This window comes from Ambystoma mexicanum, chromosome 11, assembly GCF_040938575.1.
Source record: "Ambystoma mexicanum isolate Mex_15411 chromosome 11, UKY_AmexF1_1, whole genome shotgun sequence".
Taxonomy (NCBI): Eukaryota; Metazoa; Chordata; class Amphibia; order Caudata; family Ambystomatidae; genus Ambystoma; species Ambystoma mexicanum.
In genome coordinates, this window is record NC_090934.1 from 481,439,760 (window position 1) to 481,460,087 (window position 20,328).

The 20,328-nt window shown below is 44.4% G+C and overlaps 1 protein-coding gene across 1 annotated transcript in view; it reads right to left on the minus strand.

The window, feature by feature from the left end:
• HSD17B12 (hydroxysteroid 17-beta dehydrogenase 12) overlaps window positions 1-19,024 on the minus strand; it is a 1,764,331-nt gene extending 1,745,307 nt beyond the window's left edge. The window contains exon 1 of the mRNA XM_069623326.1: window positions 18,734-19,024. Within this exon, the coding sequence (XP_069479427.1) occupies window positions 18,734-18,920 (187 nt within the window). The 5' untranslated portion in view covers window positions 18,921-19,024. The remainder of the gene's footprint in view (window positions 1-18,733) is intronic.
• Window positions 19,025-20,328: the final 1,304 nt, after the last annotated feature.

Below are 20,328 nucleotides of genomic sequence, written 5' to 3' on the forward strand. Positions count from 1 at the left end.
CAACAGCAAAACTCCCCCTGAATAAAGCTCCGGGACCGGACTGCTGCGCAGCCGTCTTTTACAGAACATACGCGTCACTTCTGTTCCCCCAACTTACGCAATTATATAATAGCTTCAGGAGCACGGGACGAATGATGCCCTCCATGGAGGAAGCTGAGAAAGAAAGACAGCAATAGTAAGCGTTTACTCACATTTCCTCCCGAATGAAGAAAACCACACAATTCTTACCTGGGTGGTCATCTCCTGGTCAGTATCATTGCTGGAACATTACAGCGCTCGGCGAGGAACATCACAACCTGCAAGGAGAGAAAAGACACAGGTTAGCAATATAAAAAGGCGAAACAGCACCGCGCATTACTCACCGGACAGCATCGCGCACACCGCGCTTTCGCCTACCGGCCCATGCTCATCTTCAAACTGCATGACAACACCAAAATACCTTTCCATACCTAAAAGGAAAGAAGCAAAACATTATTCGAATTAAGAGGAACATAAGAACTGCATATAAAGACTGTAAAGCAGCAAACCTACGGAGTCGCAGCAGGCCTGGATTCCCACAGGGGGATTGCATCAGTGAAGTAACTTGGTCGCTGCTCACCCCCCACATCTACGCGCCCCTGCCAAGAGGAGCAGGACGGAGAATCCACCTCTTACAATATTAAGATCCATCTTTAACCAGAGGCCTTACAAAGGGACCAGGAGAGGGTTCGAGAGTGCAAATCACCCAACCAGGGCCGAGTGGTGTCCCCGTGGATACCAGGTGAGCGTAACACTACCTCCCATCACTCATTCATCAGGACCAGGCGGGATCGGTCATGGCGAAGGCAGACGGCATACAACCTAAGGATGATGGCCCCATTTCGTAGAGAAAGCGGGCAAGACAGCCACGCCATCGGTCTTGCCCTCACTTGATGCGGAAAAAGCATTCAACCGAGTGGACCTTCCTATTTAAAGGTGATGGAGAAAACTGTCCTGGGGGAGATTACATAAAAATGTTTCAAGCCAACGATAACACACTGATGGTTAGACTAACAGTGAATGGGGGTGTGTCACGGGTGAATTAGGAAGCGAAACCAAGCAGGGGTATCCGCTCTCCCCATTGCTGTATTCAATTTATCTTGAGCCGGTACAGAAAGCAATACGGGAGGCAGAGGATATCTGGGACATTCCCTTTGGGGGGCTGGGGGGGGAGTTCGGGGAAGTGTCGGGGTTGCATATTAAACTCAATAAATCTGAGCTGGGGGGGTGAAGAGAGAAACGGAGGAGCTAAGGAAATCTACCCCCCCTTTATGTGGAGCCCAGGGGACACTGCCGGGGTGGTACGGAGCCAACTACCCACCCATCCTAAAGGAGATTTTTAAAAAAAGGACTTTCAGAAATGGCGAAACCGCAGGGTGTCGTGGATGGGAAGGATGGCAGCGGTAAAGATGGTTACACTTCCCAGGCTGCTATGTCCGTTTCAGGCGATCTAGCTGGATATACCTTCCAACTTCTTTGGGGACGGTCACGGTAGAATTCATCTGGGAGGAGAAGAGGCAGCAAATTAGCCACCTTTTACTTATGGCACCAAGGGGGTGGCTCTTCCCAACTTCCAGCAATATTTTGGGGCACTGCAATTATGGGTGGTCAGGGAGTGGTCCACTGGGGCGGAGGGGAAGCACTGGGTCAAAATGGACAGGGCGGTAGCACAACACAACCTGAGGGTGGTACTCTGGTTGCCAAAAGAACATAGGCCGAAACACCTCTACACGAGTGACATAACCAAGCTCCTTGTGGATACCTAGGACACACTGGTGAAAAATAAGGGAATCACCACGTTCCCCTCCCTGTTCACACCAATCTTGAACAGAGATTTCTCCCCGGGAAAAGTGAGTCCACGGGAGACGGTGGGGGCGATTATGACCCTGGCAGCGATGCTTTTGATAGCTCAAAGATGGAAGGGAGCAACTGTCCCGGCGTTGCAAGAGTGGCTTTGGAAAATCTGCGAACTGGTAGCTCTGGAATGGGCCACTCTTGCAAGAAAAAATAAGTTTGAGAAATTTGTTAGGGAATGGGGCGGGATAATGGAGTTTTTGAAATATGATTTTAGGGGTCAGTGGTGTCCTCAACGACAAACTCCTGGATCTGTACTGAAGGAACCTCAAAGAGAACGAACAGCAAGAGGTCGAGGATGCCGTGCTGGTGGGGGGGGGGGGGGGGGGGACGGGTTGGTTTAAATTCCTGGTTAACTTGTTGCAACTTCGATAGTTTAAAAAAAATTAAAAACAAAAACACATTAAAAAAAAAGGAAAGGACCCTCCGGCGCCAGTTCCCAATTACAGAAGTGAAAGGGAACAGGCGCTGCAGGCACCAGCGAGTCAGAGGCAAGGTAAGTAGGGGGGTGGGAGTGGGGTTTGGCCAAGCCAGAAATGTTCAGGGTAGAAAAGGTTATTTAAAAAAAAAATAATCTTCAGTCTTTTCTCCCTCAAAAATGTGTTACTCGGTCTTTCAACCCCAATCCAATTCTTAGAGGCCAGATCTCGAGTACTGCATTCAGGTTTGGAGACATGTGCAGAAAAATAAAGAATTCAGAATGAGATGAGTAATACGCTGTATGGATCAAACCACATGTCCTATGAGGTGTACGCTACTATAGATGTGTGCAGGAAAGTGGGAGGGAAGGAGGACAAAAATGATGTGCAGAATGCAGTACGACTGATTTGTTTGTGTAGAAGAGGGTACTAATAACTAGATGGCGGGGATGGGGATAAAGAGGTGAAAGGCCAGAAGTGACACATATATATAAAAAAAAACACATGACCTGCATTGTTGCAAGTGTGTTAGATTTTTTATATATATCAGCAAGAACAGTTTTAAAAACTGAACATTTGTGTCACACATGCTTGGACAGACAAATGGGGAGGAGGGGTGTAAATAGTGAAAGCGAAGAGGGGACGTGGCTAGGCAGCCATGCAGTGAGGACGCTTCTCTTATGGCTCCTGAAGAACCGCTGATGATCCTTGCCTGAAACATAGGCTCCAGTAAGTGCAGACCTTTGCAGAATGCTCCATCGGATGTGTGAAGTGCGGTGCACAACTGGGCATGATTTGAGGCCGGTGGTATAAGGTCTAAATGAAGCACGGGTGTGCGGAGAGGGAGCACCGGCGAGCAGCAACCCGAAACAAAATAGCTGCCGCCAAACAATAGACCCACCTGTGAGGGATGCCATAGCGCATGAAGGTGGCTCGGGAGAAGATTAATTGAAGCCGGCCTGACCCTGGTCTGAATGCCCTGCGGGACTGTTCCTAGAAAGGAGAAGCAGCAACTCCGGAGAAGCAAATGGCAGTACGGCATCTGAACCATAAACAACGGAACCTGCACGCCGAAGAAACAAATGCTTCGGCACGGGAGACGCCCAGCATGCGAGCAGCAGCTTGTGCTTGGTGAGGTGACCGACGGCAGGGGGAGTGAGCCAGCGGAGTATACTGCCTTCAGCGGTATAACAGATTAAGTAAATCCTGGCCGCTACCAGGCTCCGGTGGGAGAAGGATTGGTAGCGCCGGCGGCAAGTCATATATATATTTATATATATATATATATATAGTGAAGGTGGTCCGTGGGGAGAACTGCCTCCTTTTGAGCGAGTCAGCGGACCATAAGGGAAACCATCCCTTGCACCTTCCGCAGAGGCAGAATGAAAAGGGAGCTGGCCCAGGCTCTGAACGACAGGCGACCATGGAGGGAGCAGGCCCAGAGCAAAGCACATAGGCGGGAAAGGAAAGCTGGCCCTGCACATAGCGCAGAGGCAGACCAGAGTGGAAGACGGTCCCACATTATAGCGCAAAGTTGGATCAAGCGGGAAGCTGGCCCCTGCCTGCAGCACACATTGTTAGAGCAGTCCCTGCGGCTCAGGTGACTGCGGAGTCATGCATAAAACTGTACAACCATCTTTAAAAAAGGAGCATAACCTTCCAAGGCTGCAGCAATACTAATGGTCTCCCAGTGCAGGTCCAGCATGATTTTCACCGCTTTCCGGACAGTACGCCGATACGGGTTTCTTATTTCCCCCGCCTCTGCAACAAGTGCAAGTCTGGTCTGGAGGGCTTCAGTAACCTTGGTCTGCCTGGTGGTGGCAATTTCACTGCAGAACCCTGAACAGGAACTACAGTACAGAAAAACTCATCACTAAACACAAAAAGCTGAACCTGGCGTGCGAACGGGGGCGCACACCATCACGCCAAGCTGGGAGCAACCTATACTAACTACAGAACAGGACTGCAGTGACCCGGAAGAGAGCGAGCAAGCACAGCGCATAGTCACGGATGATGGTTCTTCACTGGCACACGGCTGTGGGTCTAAACAAGGCCACGGTTGGAAATGGAACGGAGGCCCACAGCTTGAATGGGACCTCCCTAAACAGGAGCAGAGGTGGCATGTACCAGGGACAGACTAACGAGGACCACACAAAGGATGCTGGGATCGTGCCTGTGTAACAGCGTATCATATCCACGCAGGTAGAACCATAGGACACACAGGCTCCCAACCATCTGGGAGGACTCAACAGTGTGGGGTACAGCAGAACTGTGGGCTCATCCTGGTGATAAGGCAGGCCAAATACTGAAGGCTTAAAGCTGCTGACCATGGGCATACCGAAGGTCCTACCAAGCACGAGAAGGCCACAACACGCATCAGCACCTGGGGACGAAGGATATTCGTTCACACAAGCCATAGTAGGGTGCAAGCACTAAACATCATGGCAGTTGTGTTGTAGACAGCCCTAAAGCGGGATAAGGACAGGATATTCAGACATTGTAGATACTGTCTGAAAAGTCACAAATATTACCTAGCAGATACGCCGAAATACTGTAGTGAGCAAGCGGTGGGATAGTGGCTAAATCCACCTGTAAGAACAGACCAGTAAGCAACGGAATCGACAGGTCCGGGCGGCACTATCACCGGCATGGGTGCAGAGGAACGGGATTACAACAAACCATGGTGTCTAAAACCCAAAGGAGCAAAAGGGAAGCAGCTCACTTTGGAGCGTGCACCAAAACTGTGCACCCAGTGGAAAGCCCTGCCCAAGCGTCATCAAAGGGAGAAAATGCTTGAAAAAAGAACAGATCCTAGAAGCCATAGAATCTCTGAAGGAGTCTCAAGGCTAAAATAGATGCCATCAGCATAGATGTGAACTTGTTAAAATGCGAGGTCACTCGCCGAAAGCACAAGAACATTTGAAAAGACAGTAGCGGAGAATACTAGTGGCCTAAAAGGACACCTCGTAAGAAGTCAGGGTACTGCAACAACAGGAGTGTAATCTGGAGGACAGAGCTGAGGATGCAGAAGGCAGAGCTAGACGCAATAATTTAAGAATGATTGGGCTCCCGGAAGGACAAGGCGCGAACCCCGACTGACTACATAGAGACCCTGCTGCAGCATGAAATCGGTTCAGGCGCTCTCACTCAAGGCTTCACGTTTGCAAGGGCGCATAGGCCGCTGATGAGGAAACTACAGCATAGGGCCCTGCCAAGGCCAATAATAGCCCGGATACTGAACTACTGGGATAGGGAAAAGATCCCAGAATACTTCTGCAAAGGAGGAACGATCCAACAAGCGTCTGCCACGATAACTGCATACCCAGATTACACCCTACAAGTACAAGAGCAACCGATAAACTATATATCGGTCAAAAGAAGACTAAGAGCGGCTAATCTGAAGTACATGTTGCTGTATCAGGCTAGACTGAAAGTTATTCGCAAAGGTTGCGCTATTTTCTTTGATAACCCTGAAGATGCACACAAATGGATGGAGACGCAGAATTTGCCAACTGGAGCAGAGCTCGGTCCAAGTAGCGATGAGTAGACACACGCAAAAGACCACGACAACTACAAGGCAGCAGAGAACTGTTTTTACATGACAAGGTGGCGGTAAGAACCCCCCCAGATAGAAGCCTCAGGAAACACGAGTTGGCAAATGCAGGTGCCAGTAATATGGTGCTTATTTAAGATTGCACTAAGAAGCATACTACACCTAAAATCGGTTTTGTTTGTTCGAATACTAGCAGTTACGTATCCGCCTATTGTGCCCCATGAACCTAGGCCAAGACCCTGGAGCGGAGGCGAGAATTGGGAATCCCTAAGCCCAAGGTATTGAGCTGGGCAATTGTTGGGAGGAGGGGGGGGGGCGGGACAGGGGAGTCAGAGTAGTTAGTCGGGAGTTAGCCTATTGAGTTCATACTGTATATGCTGAACTTGAACATGGTCTGCTGGTACATGTCAGAATGTACAAGTGTGATGGGGGAACTTAGAAAAATATCCTTGAATATCAGGGGCCTGAGCATTTATATTTAACGTAATAATTCATGATTTACTTAAGGCGCCAAAAAAAATACACTCCTGCAAGAAACGCACCTCACAAAGGAGAGAGATTGCCCTTGCTAAGAAATGGGGAGGCATAACGCTAGGCTCGTCATACTCTGCATATGCTAGGGGTGCAATATTGAGGGCACCGTCAGTTCCTTTAAGGGTGATTGAGACTTTCCAGGATGAGGAGGGTAGGATGTTTGTGTTGCGAGGTCGGGTGGAACACAGGGAATTTTGTATTATTAACACATATGCACCAAACCAGGAGACTGCAGCCTTCAAAACTTGTGTATAGGCGCGGCATAAATGCCATATCATACCCTACATTATACCCACTAATAAGCCCACAGAGATTGCACACTGATATGGGGAGGGTACTTTAATTGCACGCTCAACCGTACAGATCTGATGACAAGTTCACTCATCCTGCCCCCTCCGCCAAGGCCTTGAATATATTGTTGCAAGCATTTAAACTCTCAGATATATGGCAGACTCTACACCCGCTGGCACGGGGGGGTCTGGAGGGGGCCGACTATAGTGCTCCCCAAGAGCTGTACACTAGATTGGATTATATTTTTACTGTAGATGACACTTCGGCCAATTTCAAAGGGCGTATTACAAAGCACGGGTGTTGACAGATCATGCCCCCCCTGGTAGTTAAATGGCGGGCTCCCCCTTACCCCCCTCCCGACATGGAGACTCAGGAGTAAAGCTCTGAGTGATGGAGCATTCCGGGAACATTTAAAAGAAGGGGTGCAGTAGTGTGGTCTCAGCTGGCACATTATGAGAGGCCTTCAAAGTGGTGATCTGGGGAACTGCAATTGCGAAGGCGAACGGTGTTTAGGCTGCAATAGAGGGCGACTTACGTAAAGCGGAAATTAAATTAGGCCATGAATGGTCAGAAGGATCTACCCAGCGAGAAGCCCCCCGAGGTTGTTGCCCTAAAGCAAGAGTGCTTAGAACACTGGGATAGATTAGGCATTTTGAGTTATAGGAAATATGTTGAAAGGCAGCATGCTGAAGGGGACAAATCAGGACGCTTACTACCCTTGTTATACAAAAATCAAAACTGAGCAGAGCATGATCCGGCCAATCGCAGCGAGGAACGGGGAGATCTGTGAGACACAACAGGGCATAAACAAATGCTTTTATGACTTTTATAAAGGGGCTATATGAGGAAATGTCAGAAACCCAGGAGTCGGGCATAGAAGCATCAGAGCTCATAGATCTCTCAAAGGTAGATGCATAAGCAGTAGACAGTCTTGAAGCCACCATAAACAAAGAGGAGTTGGAACACACTATACAGGGGTCGCTGTCGGGGGAAGGCCTCAGGTGCGGACGGATTACCTAGCGAGTTCTATAAAGAATACATGGCAGAGATCACGCCATCTTTATTGGCTATGCTAAACGAAGCTTGACAATGGCATTTTGCTGCAGTCATTTAGGGAGTCTGTCATCGTTCCACTATTGAAGCCCAACAAACCAGATACTGAATGCGGTTCTTACAGACCCCTCTCCAAGCTCAACCAAGATGGGAAGATACTGGCAGCTCCGATGGCTAACAGGTTAAAGCCGGTTATTCACAAACTCAAACACCCGGATCAGTCGGGTTATGTCCCAAATAGGAATATCACATACAATTTAAAGACAATTACATCACATCATTGACCAGAACCGAGACAGCACCCAGCTCATAGCTGTAACCTCACTGGATGCAGTCAAGGCATTTGACTCGGTCAGATGGCCATGGCTACTAGCAGTGTTCAAAGGTTTTGGCCCTACATATATTAAATGGGTAAAGCTACTGTACAGCAACCCAGTGTCTAGAGTCAAGACAGACACCACTATATCAGAACAATGGGGATTAAGCAAAAGGTACCAGGCAAGGCTGTCCATGGTCCCCTATGTTATTTATTTTGGCCTTAGGGCCACCAGCGGTATACTTATGATATTCCTTCCGTGAGGCAGGAATCAAAAGACAGGGTAACACACACTTGATCTCCCTGTATGCGGATGATATGCATCTTTACCTACAACACCCAGAGACCAACTTGCAATATATATATTGGATGTGTTTGAGCGCTATGCAGACCTTTCCGGGATTACAATAAATGCACAGAAGTCATGTTTATTCCCCCTTTCAGGGTACTTGGGAAGGCCCCAGAGCACGCTACCAGTGTTCCAGATCAAATGGACACTGGACACATTTAGGTACCTGGGAGTAGACATTTTCCACAACCCCAATGCAGAACACGCACAAAACATGGTAAAGTCAGTGAATAGAATGGAGAAGTCGATGAAATTCTGGGCCAATCTGCCGCTTTTGTAAATGGGAAGGGCCGCGTTGTTGAAGATTGTGGTTCTCCCGAGGCTGCACCATTATTTCCCATGGTCTTCTTCAGGACACTGAATACTACCTGCCAGGGCTTCTTGTGGCACAAGTCGAGATGCAGGATGTAGATGGAGAAATTGCAGAGACAAATGAACACGGAGGGATAAAAGTGCATGATTTTGAGGTGTATGTTGTGGCGTGCTAGCTCCAGTTTGTCACGTACTGGCTGTCAGACGAACAAACCCAGGACACAATAGTTACCACAGCCGGCATGCACCCCATTCCTTCTGAAAGAGATGGTGTGGACTAAGGCATCACAGGATCTCAAGCCCCCCACTGTTGCTGAAGCTAGGTAAGACGATGTGGCATAGGGCCTGCCGTTTCCCGAGCAAAGATATGCCGTACTCGCCCCAGATCCCACTGGTGACACTAAATAGTGAAGACGCACAACTCAGGTTGCACATTAGAAGTACTGGGAGCCCAGAGGGGTGGTGAAATTAGGTGATATACTAAAAGAGGAGCGACCAATGACTTTCAGTGTGGTCACTTCAGAAGCAGGAGTGCAAGAAGGACAACACAACCTATGCCTCACTTCTCCATAGACTATAATTGAAATGAAATGGCCGGGAGCAGATAGAATACAATAGAAACATTATATGACATCTCCGAAGGAGGGCATGCAATATCAAGACTATATGAGGTACTAACGGCAAGGACGGACAGCTATCTAATACAGAGAAGGCAAAGCTGGGAAGCAGATCTGCAGGAGCAGCTGTCGGATGCAGCTTGGGGTATCACAAGGTGGTGTCCAAAAATGCAAAGCTACAGCTGATCCAATTATATGTCAATCACAGAGCATACTAAACTCTGTGGAAGACTGCTCAATTTAGTACAGTGACAGAACAATCTTGTCCGAAATACGGCCCGATCTAACGTAGACCTAGTGCATATCATCCGGGCCTACTCAGAGATTTGCCAATTCTGGGAGGGAGTGGCCCTGACCCTAGCCAAGGTTGGCTCGTCACCAGACTCAGTTTCACCCAAGGCATGCCTGCTGGAAATCTTTCCGAGACCAAAGCATGTGAGGCATGTCAGTAAATTGAAAGATCTATCCTACATCTTTGTGCAGCGTAGAATAGCAATGTGATGGAAAGCACACAACGCTCCAGTGATAAGTGTGTGGGTGAGGGACCTCCAGAAATGGTAATTAGCAGAAACTGCTGTGTGGCAGGAAGCATGCCGTCAAGGACATGACGAACAAAAACGTAGATTTTATATGCACCAACACAGTCTGTGGAGTACAGATATGGGGCGAAGTCCCATGCAGTTTAACCCATAACCCACAATATAGGCAGACATTGCAGTGGAATAGGATGGGGTGGGGGGGGAGCTGAACAGACAAAACAATCATATCAATGGATGTTATTCACAAAGTCTTAAGTTATTGTGTGATATATCCATCTATCTATCTATCTCCTTGGTACGGGAAGGAGGCTTTCACAATAGGTTAGGGGTGGAATCATTTCAGGCAAGTGATACTAGGCTTGTAAAATGCCTTTCTTGAAACCTGCGTGTATCACATAATAAAGCAACCCCACAATAAAACGGTATAGTAAAGTGCTGACAAAAAAAATAAATAAATAAGGAGTATTTTGTAGCTTTAGTCCCCGCCCCCAAATTCAGGAATACGAGCCTACAATTTACAGCATGCAAAGTATGGTTTGTCTCAAAAATTCCAACCTGGGTTTTAAACTTGACTATCATAACAAAGTAACAGTGAAAGAAAATGCAGGGTCTGATAATTTACCTGTAATCACCGTTTCCCACAATTTGCACACCTCCTCCCATTTTGAATCACCTACACCTCTTAAGGGACAACAGCCAACCAGATTACCCTTTCATTACTGTCTGCGACAATCTAATCTTAATCACACTTTAATGTGCTTTACTGCAAACCAAAATAGCTGCAGTTGATCTGGAGATCAGAATATCTCAGAGCACTGATCAGCGTTTTGTGGTGGCTCAGACCTGAGCTTTTAGCTTCGCATGAGTTGGGAGACAATTTTCTTAATAGATTCTGAATCCAGGAAATTCCAGTCCTATTCTAGCACCGCCTACTGCTCAATATCAAAAGGGGCGAGATCTTAAGAGAACTGTTTTAGATAAAGACTTAACCAAACAACTGCCTTCCTGTGACACACAAAAACACTTCCCAAAATCATTTCTCAACCTGCCACCTTCCCAGACCAGCAGCCTGCCCAAATTAGCACAAATGGGAATGCAGGGACACGGAAATAGCAACTGAGGAGAGAAATGGTAAGGAACGGCAATGTGGCTTCTGGGAGGGCCAAGGTCATTCCTTGGAGGTGTCCATCACTCAAGAGAAGGGTGTCCCACGCAAGGACGGTCAGAGGTGGTGCGGGGCCACAGAAACAGATACTCTGCAGCATCAATGCTGGACACACGCACACCCAACCTCCCCATGTCTGTTGGGACACTTGCATTCAAGACTGAACACACATTTTAAGAAACAGAAACCACCATGCAGCACTAGTTAAGAAAATACATGCTAAAAAGGAACTCATTGTTTAATACATGCTCTACTACAAACACTCTCCAGAAAAGGAATGATCCCGACTACCATGAATTTAACGGCCTGACAAAGTAAATTGGAGTTAAAACAGCTCAATTCGTAAACCAGGGCAACAAAAATAAATTAGCACCACTGGCTTTAAGTGAATTATTACTTTCCCAGAGTTTCGTTTTACAATAAGCCAACAATTGAGACAGCTGATGCAGTCATATAAAAGACGCTTGTTATGTGATGTTCTTGTAAAAGGTTTATCGGTTTATTGTGTCACTCAGATTTTTTTTTTTTTTTTTTACTGTGGAAGCTTTTTTAATAGCAGCTTGCACCACACTCTGGAATTAAGAATTTAGATACAAATAAAGAGGTCTTTACACAGCACTCGCACAACTTGCACTGGGTTATCCCAACAGAATGGACACCAACATTGAGATTTTTTAAAATTTGAAAAAGTGCAACATCCAAAATGCCACAAAGCCCAGAGGAAAAAGTTACCATTTCCTTGGGCACAGACGCATTGGGGAGCAGTAGAGAAGAACTAAACTGCGATTCAAGTAAGAAGTCAAAGAGGGGGTCTATGGTTTAAACTACAATGCCCACAAGTGAAGACTTCGCATCCACATATCGAAGCAAATGAGTGAGAGATTGCATCCTCTTGGTGAAACTGCACTGAACTGTCTCTAACGGGAAGTAATTTTTACTCCTCTGCAAACCCAAGTCGTGTCTGATTTGTCAAGGCAGTGTCCCACAAAGCAAAGGCACAAATAAATCCCAATGTAAGTTTGTTCACACAGACCCCACTCTGATCACACCACAAGCATGAAGGCACTGAAGACCTGCTGTATCTCCCACAACAACTGCCAGACAAACTCGGCAGCATATTCAGACACCTATACTCCTATCCTTCAGCATTTGCAATAGCAGAAGTCAATCTCCCACCAGACTTCAGATAAAAAGTGCCAAAACCCGAACATAAGCAGTCTCTTCTCGATCTTTGATCCGGGAATCCCCTCTCCCCCACACAAATCATTTTCAATACCACTTTCTTCTGAAGAAAGAACATTAAGAGCTATCTGTTCAAACAATGACTGTCTTACAGCTTGTGCGACGACCCAAAATCCACCTTTGAGATTCCACTACGATACTCTGTACAAATCCACTCCTGTAGCTCTTGAAAAGCCATCTTGTGTTATTCCCAGCAAGTGGCTGATTTCTATTGCCTCCTTGCTTCACAAAAGGTGTAAACACTATATGAATACTCTCAAAAATAAACGTATATTTTTAAAATGTGAAACAAGAAACAGTATTGAACTCCGTCCCCTAGCGAAGAAAAAAAATAAATAACACTCAGTGACACCTCACTGTTTTTTTTTTTTTTTTTTTAACACTGGAGCATAAAATATCCTTTCAGTTAAACCTCTCTTCTTTCTCGCCAATTGGAAAAATTGAGGTTAATTCATTTTATTTATTTATTTGGATTTATATAGCGCACATCTGCCCAGGGGCATCGTGACGCTGGTCAGGTAGTCTCACTTAGTACATGTCATTTCAAGATGCATAATTTACAACACTAGGTGGTTTGAACAGGTTACATACAATAGTTACTAGTGTAATTGATACATACTGTTACAAAAAACGAATATGCACGTTGTTATAAACAGATGTCACATACAATCATTATGGAGAGAGAGTTAGGTGAAGAGGGTGGTTTTTAACAGTTTGCGGAAAGCTTGGTATGATTTTTCATTCCAGAGTGCCATAGGAAGGGCGTTCAAGTTTTTTGGAGCTAGGTGCTGGAAGCTGGAACCCCCAGCTTTACTTCTTTTGAAAGTGGGTAGATAGGTCTGGTTAGACAAGTGTGAACTGGTGGGTCTGGAGGACACAATGTGGGTGATCCTTTCGGATACATAGGGTGGGGCGTCAGCAGAGAGGCATCTGTGAGTAATGGCCATAGATTTGAAGAGGATATGTTCTTTTATAGGTAACCAGTGGGCCTCTTTTCTAGTATGGGAGATGTAAGAAAATATGCTACACTATTCAATGGCCTTCACTCTGAAAGAAAATATTTGTACTTCGATGCATTGAATCTAAGTTGCAACCAAAGCCCCACTGGCTTAATTCAACCTCTGCCTGTATACAGTGCAATTATAAATAGCTTACAATATAGTTCCACATCCTAGGGTGGGCGACCATACCATATTTTGCAGTACTTCCTCACTTTCACGCGCTTTGTCCCGCAATCCACAGAGCCTGCCTGAGATGGTTAAAGTCCTGCATTGAGGGGCTTTGTGCCAACAAAGCATTACAATAAGAGGGAAGAGGGGGTTAATGGCCCAGCACAGCAGTGCCTGCTGAAGAACTAGTTTCCCTTTAGAGATGCAAATGGTGGGCGATAGCGGGGAGCACAACGCTGCATGGAGTAGGACCCCTCGGACTGCTCTGCATATTTTTCTTTTTTTGTTGGTACTGTAAACAGTTTTCAAACCCATGTGAGATTTGTTTATGCTTGCGTAGCTTCTAAAGGAAATAGTTTAGTTCATGAGATTATTTTCAAGGCATTGCTATAAAACAAATTATTTCAATTCTTGAACTTCAGGACCAAATAAATACAAGAACAATAACTGTGACAATATGTGGTCAGATACTTAAATCACAGACTGGGCCTTATTCCTAGTTCAACCACTTAAGCAATGTTGTGTGTGATCCTGAGCAAATCATTTAATCCCACATAGCCTGAGCTGCCAAAACGTGAGCCTCTGGAAATTATTTAGTGTGCAACTTTTGGTATCAAAACATCCTCTCTAAACTTTAGATTTGTGGGGAGCCCCTATATTTATCTTGGAGTTCTGCGGAGATGAGAAGTTAATGTCCCATGTGAATATAGAATAGTTTTCTTCCGATCATGTGTCACAATGCAGGTTTTTTTTGTTAATTTTTATATTGGGTTTGTGTCATAATGGAGAGATAGAGAACAGAGTGATTTAACCCAGAATATTTAGTGAATGATGACAGTCTTCATTGGCAGCCATAATTAGCCCAACATCGTGGACTTGCAAAATTGTGCATACTAAATATGCATTTTTATGGAAACGGATATGAGAGGGCCTCTTCTACAGGAACCCAATTGGTATTTTGAGGGTGGTAGGTTATTCAATTTATTTGTGCCAGTATAAAGACATAGTGATATGCGAGAAAGTTTGGAAATTGGAGTCCTGCCCGATGCTTGTCGGCCTGTAATTGCTTTATGGATATTTTTGCAGGTTTGCCTTTCTACAACAATTTGGCGATAGGAATTGGAATCATTGTTAAGGGAGTAGAGTATCATCAGTCAGTGTGATCATTTTAATTGTGTCCAACCTGCCCCATCATGACAGACAAAAGGTGACCAAGAATCGATTTTTCTTTTCTATTGTGGCCTTTTGGATGTCAGAAATGGTTGAATTGATGCTGGGGATTAAATCAATACCTAGGTATTTGATATGGTCTCATCAATATAGGCCTACATGATCAAAATCAGTCTTAATTTTTGTTATTCAGATTGGAAGAAATTCCGTTTTATATTTAGTTTATATCTGGAGACGTTCCCATAGTTCTTTATGAGCAATAATGTCCTCCTTACTGTGGAATAGGGGTTAGAGGGCAATAGCGAAGGCAAACAATTTAAAAAGGTGAACATTTTGGGTTAGTATCCCTATGATGTTTGTCTTTTGATTATCTCCAGCAGTTCAGGGTCCAAGAGTTTAGGGTTTTGGCGTAGATCACAATCGACATTTATTAATGATATAGGTCTGTAGTTTAGGGTCAGTGGCATCTTTGTTGTTTTTCAGTAGGACAATAATGTTGTCTTCCCCAAAGTCCCAAAAGGAGGTGCTTTATTTCGAAAGTGATCATAAACGTTTAATAAATTGGGGGATAAGGTGTCCATAACATTTTGGCAGAATTCTATTAGTAGTCCGTCAGGCCCTGAAGATTTGTTTTTCTTCATGGAGGAGAATGCTTTCATTATTTCTGTTATCGTAAAATGGGGTGGTTTCGGCTCTATGGGTCAATATTCTTTGGTTTCATTTTTGTTACATTTTCTAGAAAAATATTGATGTCTTCCTGGATGGTGGGGGGGTTGCGTAGCTCTCAGAGGAGTAAAGTGTGCGGTAGTAATCCGCAAATACCTGAGCTACATCAGAATCTCTAGTGCATGTTCACCTGACTTGCTCTTAATGGACTCAATTTTAGTTTTATTGCTTTTAGGGTTCACGCTAGAGGTTTGGCAGCTTTATTTGACCCACCATGATATTTTGACTTAATATGTGCCATGTTGGCCGATAAGGATTTTTTATTGAACTTTATTTTTAATTATTTTTTTTAGGGTTGGTTCAAAGTTATTTGAAATGGTTTCTCCGTCTGTTTAATTATGGTAAGGGCGCCTTGTAATTCTGTCATTTTTTCCTTTTATGCGACTTGACTGATTGTTTCACTTCAATAGCGTGGCTTTGAACGTGTCCCAAGTAGTTTCCAAATTAGTGAGATCTGGTTGGTTAAAACTGCAATCCCTTTAGTAAATTCTGTATCTTTTAATAGTGCTGCATTAAATCACCATCTTTTATTGTGGTTAATGTCCAACAATGATACAGATGCATGGTCTGAAAGAACAATCTGTCCTATATTGGCAACAATGATCTTATGCCTAAAGCAGCAACTATTTAAAAACATAATCTATTATTTTGTGTGATTGGTGGGTAATGGAGTAATGCGCCTAATCTAAGACTTCTGGGTTCCAGAGTCTGTGTATATCTGAAAGATATTTATCATTTTGAGAAGTGCTTTATGAGCGTTACTACCTAGACTAAACATGGTCTCCCCGCTAAGGAATACGGGAACTATCTGAAACTAACCAAAAATCCTAAAATACCCAATTAGCAGCATTAAACAATCATGATACCATTAGTATGGATAGCAATCTCAACATGGCCAGTGCATTTTACAGAGAAAATATTCTCTCCATTAATACAGAAACCACAATTTCCACATTCAGCAAATAAATTGGGATGAAGTTTTAGCCACCAACTTAGAGCCCACCCAATGACAACAAAACTACAGAAGAGTTGGAGAAGCATTACGAGTGGCTAGCAAATCCCAAACTCTTTCAAATTACAAAGAGCTATCTGGACTCCCGATAGATTCCACAAAACCAAAATCGATCCCAGCGCATACTGTTGAAGATGCATTGATAAACAAGCTCTAGGTACATTAGAGCATATATTGTTTTCCTGCTCACGATCATCCATTTTTTGGAGTGAACAAAAAAACTGAAATTCTACAGCTGAACAAATATGGTTCACCCAAAATAAAACCTGCCTTTAACACAATTTGTAAAGTTCAAAATTAAATTCTCACCTCCAAACAGAAAATGCTTCTAGACACGTTTCTAGAAGCAGCCATCCAATGTATTACATTGGAAAAACAGGAACCACCCTCCCACTGAACATGGTGGAACTCTATTCACTTGACTCAAACTGGAAAAAATGTGTGAAGATGTAATGGAACAAAATCATCATCTACTTGGAGTCCATTAGAGAACTTCCTTTACAACTCCCATCCCAATATCATACCCAAGAATCAAATTCCCGAAGCCTGCAACCCCCCCTAAATATTTTCTTTTCAAAATAGAACTCTTCATAGTAATTTCATCACATCCCCTGCCACGTTCCAGGACATACATATAATAGAACACTAATAATTAGAAACTCACAAGGCAAAAAAAAAAAAAAAAAAAAATGCTCTCTCTCTCTCTCTCTCTCGGAGAACAGGGTTTGAAACGGAGGGGAGCGGGAAGCTACTTAGCTCCTGCTTCTAGCCCAGAAGAGGTTGGTTAGCTTGACACCAGGAGCTACTTCTCACTGCCCAGGCCAACTGATGCCAAACAAATGTAACTCTGCGCCTTTGGGACAATCTATATATATACACCTTTGGACTCATCTATAGGACATTACTTAAAGCATAAGAGATAATAAATAAGGGATACAATTATATATTTCCATCTTAAATGGAAATTAGATTTGCGGAACGCTATGTTCTGGCTCCTCGTTCCCGAGTGGTAGCTCCCGGTCACTGGTTAATGCTAGATACCCAAAAACTGCTTTTAGCTCCTGCTCATCCTAATCTGAATTTCGAGCCCTGCACAATTACTTTGTAAAGCTCCCCACCACAGGACACACATAGATTAATATATAATTTGTCAAATAGCTGGTTCCCCCTACATATCTCTTTCTTCACGATACCCCTTTTTTCTCTCCATCTCATCTTACTCATCCTCCCCACCCCCCAATTTCCATTCTCTTTCAAACACTTCTCATATTTCTCCATCACAGGCATCATTACAGATCATACTTACCAGTTAGACCACTATCTCTAGTTATTCAGAGTGTCCACCTGCTCATATACAAATCAGATAACTAAGAAGACAGATTGTGAAGCACAACTGCTTCTTCAGCTGTCCGGAGCAAAATGCTGCTCAGTAAAGTCTAGCTTATGCAAACATGATTACTTATTAATTTTTAGAAATAGTAAATGCTGTCTAAATACATCAGTTTCAGAAATGTATGCCAAGTGTTTAGCATTGTACTCATGTACCAGGTACCACGTGTACATCAAGAACTCTTCAAATGCAATTCTGCCATAACGTTATTGGTCTCTTTATACATGGAAACATCTACGTAATGTCACAAACAATGAGACTGGAGCTGGGCCTAAAAAAAAGTTTGAATGCCATTGTTCTAGAGCATCAAAGACTGACACTTCTTATAATGTTATTTTCCATGATGTCACTTCTCATGATGTGAATTCAGATCCAGATTAGTGGGTCTTTACATCATAGCTCCTCGGAATTCCGAAAACAAGCCTTGAAGAAAAATCTAACCAGTCGGTCTCTTTATGTAGAACAGTCTGTTAAAAGGCCTGTTGCCATTCGAGTTACCATTGAAGTGGATGGGGACAAAAATGATGAACGACGCACGCCATAAACTACTTCTGATGCACTACCACATGGAAAGCGTTCTGCGAAACCATTTTGTTAAGTTGTCCACCCTAACCACCTACTGGTATGCGTTGCTGCGTTCAACGGCAGTACCTCTCCACTAAGAGTATTTACAAGTTGTTATTTACTTTGCAAAGTACGACATTGCTTATATGTTCTTCTGTAGATGTACATGTTGCACACCCTCATAAACTGGTTCAACACGCGTTTGCATCTTTGTGACATTGCACAGGCACCCTACATGGAAATGCATTCAGCATATGTAAATGTGCCATCCCAGTCCTTCAAATAAATACAAATACAAAAATTGGCGTGATAAATCAGGCAGGTATAATGAAAGGGAGTGGATTGCATACAAATGTGGAGTTGCAACCCGCCCCCTTCAAAGTAAAATCCCGCTGTGTACAGTCTGTGTGAGAGGTAGGACAGTTCTTCGGGTGACTCACCTGCCCACCGCCCCAGTCCAGGGCCCACCTGGACGCCTCCCACGGAACCCCATACCCTCAGGGCGTTGAAAAGACTGTAGGTGGCGCGCACAACCAGCCAGCTGACGGCCAGGAGGCCTAGCCAGCAAAGGAGAGAACCGGCCTCCAAGGATACCCACATCCCCTGCATTGCCGCAGCAAAGTTCATAAACTGGCCCTGCGACCCGGAAGAGGCGACCACGAGAGACCGCACGCATGCGCGTACATTAACAGCAAAGGGCTGACATTCATGTGTGACGCCGTGGGGTGAGGTTACGCATGCGTATATCACTGATCGCGCTAAAAAAGAAAAAATAACCACTAAACCAACACAGGCGAGAATCTGGCAGACGATCATAACTGGAAACAAGCAGATTGGCCATATTGAAGGAGTCTGTTGATTACAGTCCACGAACGAAGCTTTGCAGTAAAAACCTTAATATACCTAACATGTGTTCTTTAATATACATTTTGATGGCCAAGTTATAAAATGACACATTTGCACACTTGTATAGATTTCTGTTTAGTTTTAAAATATCCTTTTATTTTTAAGTAAAACACGTGATTTTGCTAAATGAAAGCTGCTTTTCCAAGCATTATTCATTTAGATGAGAACAAATCCGTTTCAAGATTGCGCTCTTTTTAAAGGTAAAGTATGTGAAGGAACCCATTGGATTATCGACTGTAGCTTTCTATTGCCCATCCACCTATCGTGCATCACGCCATCCACAATTTCAGCCGCAGGCTGTACTTCCAGGTGACATGATCAGCAGGTTTATTGGTTGTAGCGCATCTTGCCATACTGTTATGTGCGAAAACTATTGCTACGGGGAATAGAGAGAAGAGATGGGCGTTAGGAAGCGGGATATCTTTTTTAAGTGTTTTGGCTTAAAGTAAACCTTTCACAAAAAATTCAAGCATCTCAGTCATATACATATAAAACATCACTTATGGAAACTTCGCTAAGTTTAAATCATTAATAACATATTGCATAAGCAATTTGTCCGATCATCAATAGGAATTTACCCTTGTAGCTTCAGTTCGTCTAGAAATATTATTGTGGTTATAGCTACTTATAAAATCATCCATCATATCAACTTTCCAACTGACCAACCAGGTCTTTAAGAACTTACATAGAATTTCTTCAGGATAATTCAGATTTTCAACACATTTGTAGAGATATCGCGAGAGTCTCCTACTCTCGCGAGATCTCGCGCTGGTGGCCAGGACCGCCCCCACGCGCTTCGCGCGCATTACGGGAGCACCAGAGGACGCGGCAAGACGCGTCCTGCCGGCTGCTACGATATTGGGGCCCGGGGGCTATTATCATTATTAGACATTTCTGTCTCACAGCCCAGAAACAGTTATTAGGCAAGTTTGCCTAGCCTTCAGACTTTGCAGTACTTACACGTTGATGGCATATTGTTATCTGTGAAATAAAAGCCATCCAGCCTGTCATCACGCCTCCTGTCATCTGTGCAAGAATATACAACAACATTAATTCCAGAAAGTCATAATTCTATTAAAGACACAGAGGGAAGGATTATGCTTCTCTCTCAACTTTACTGATCAGCAGC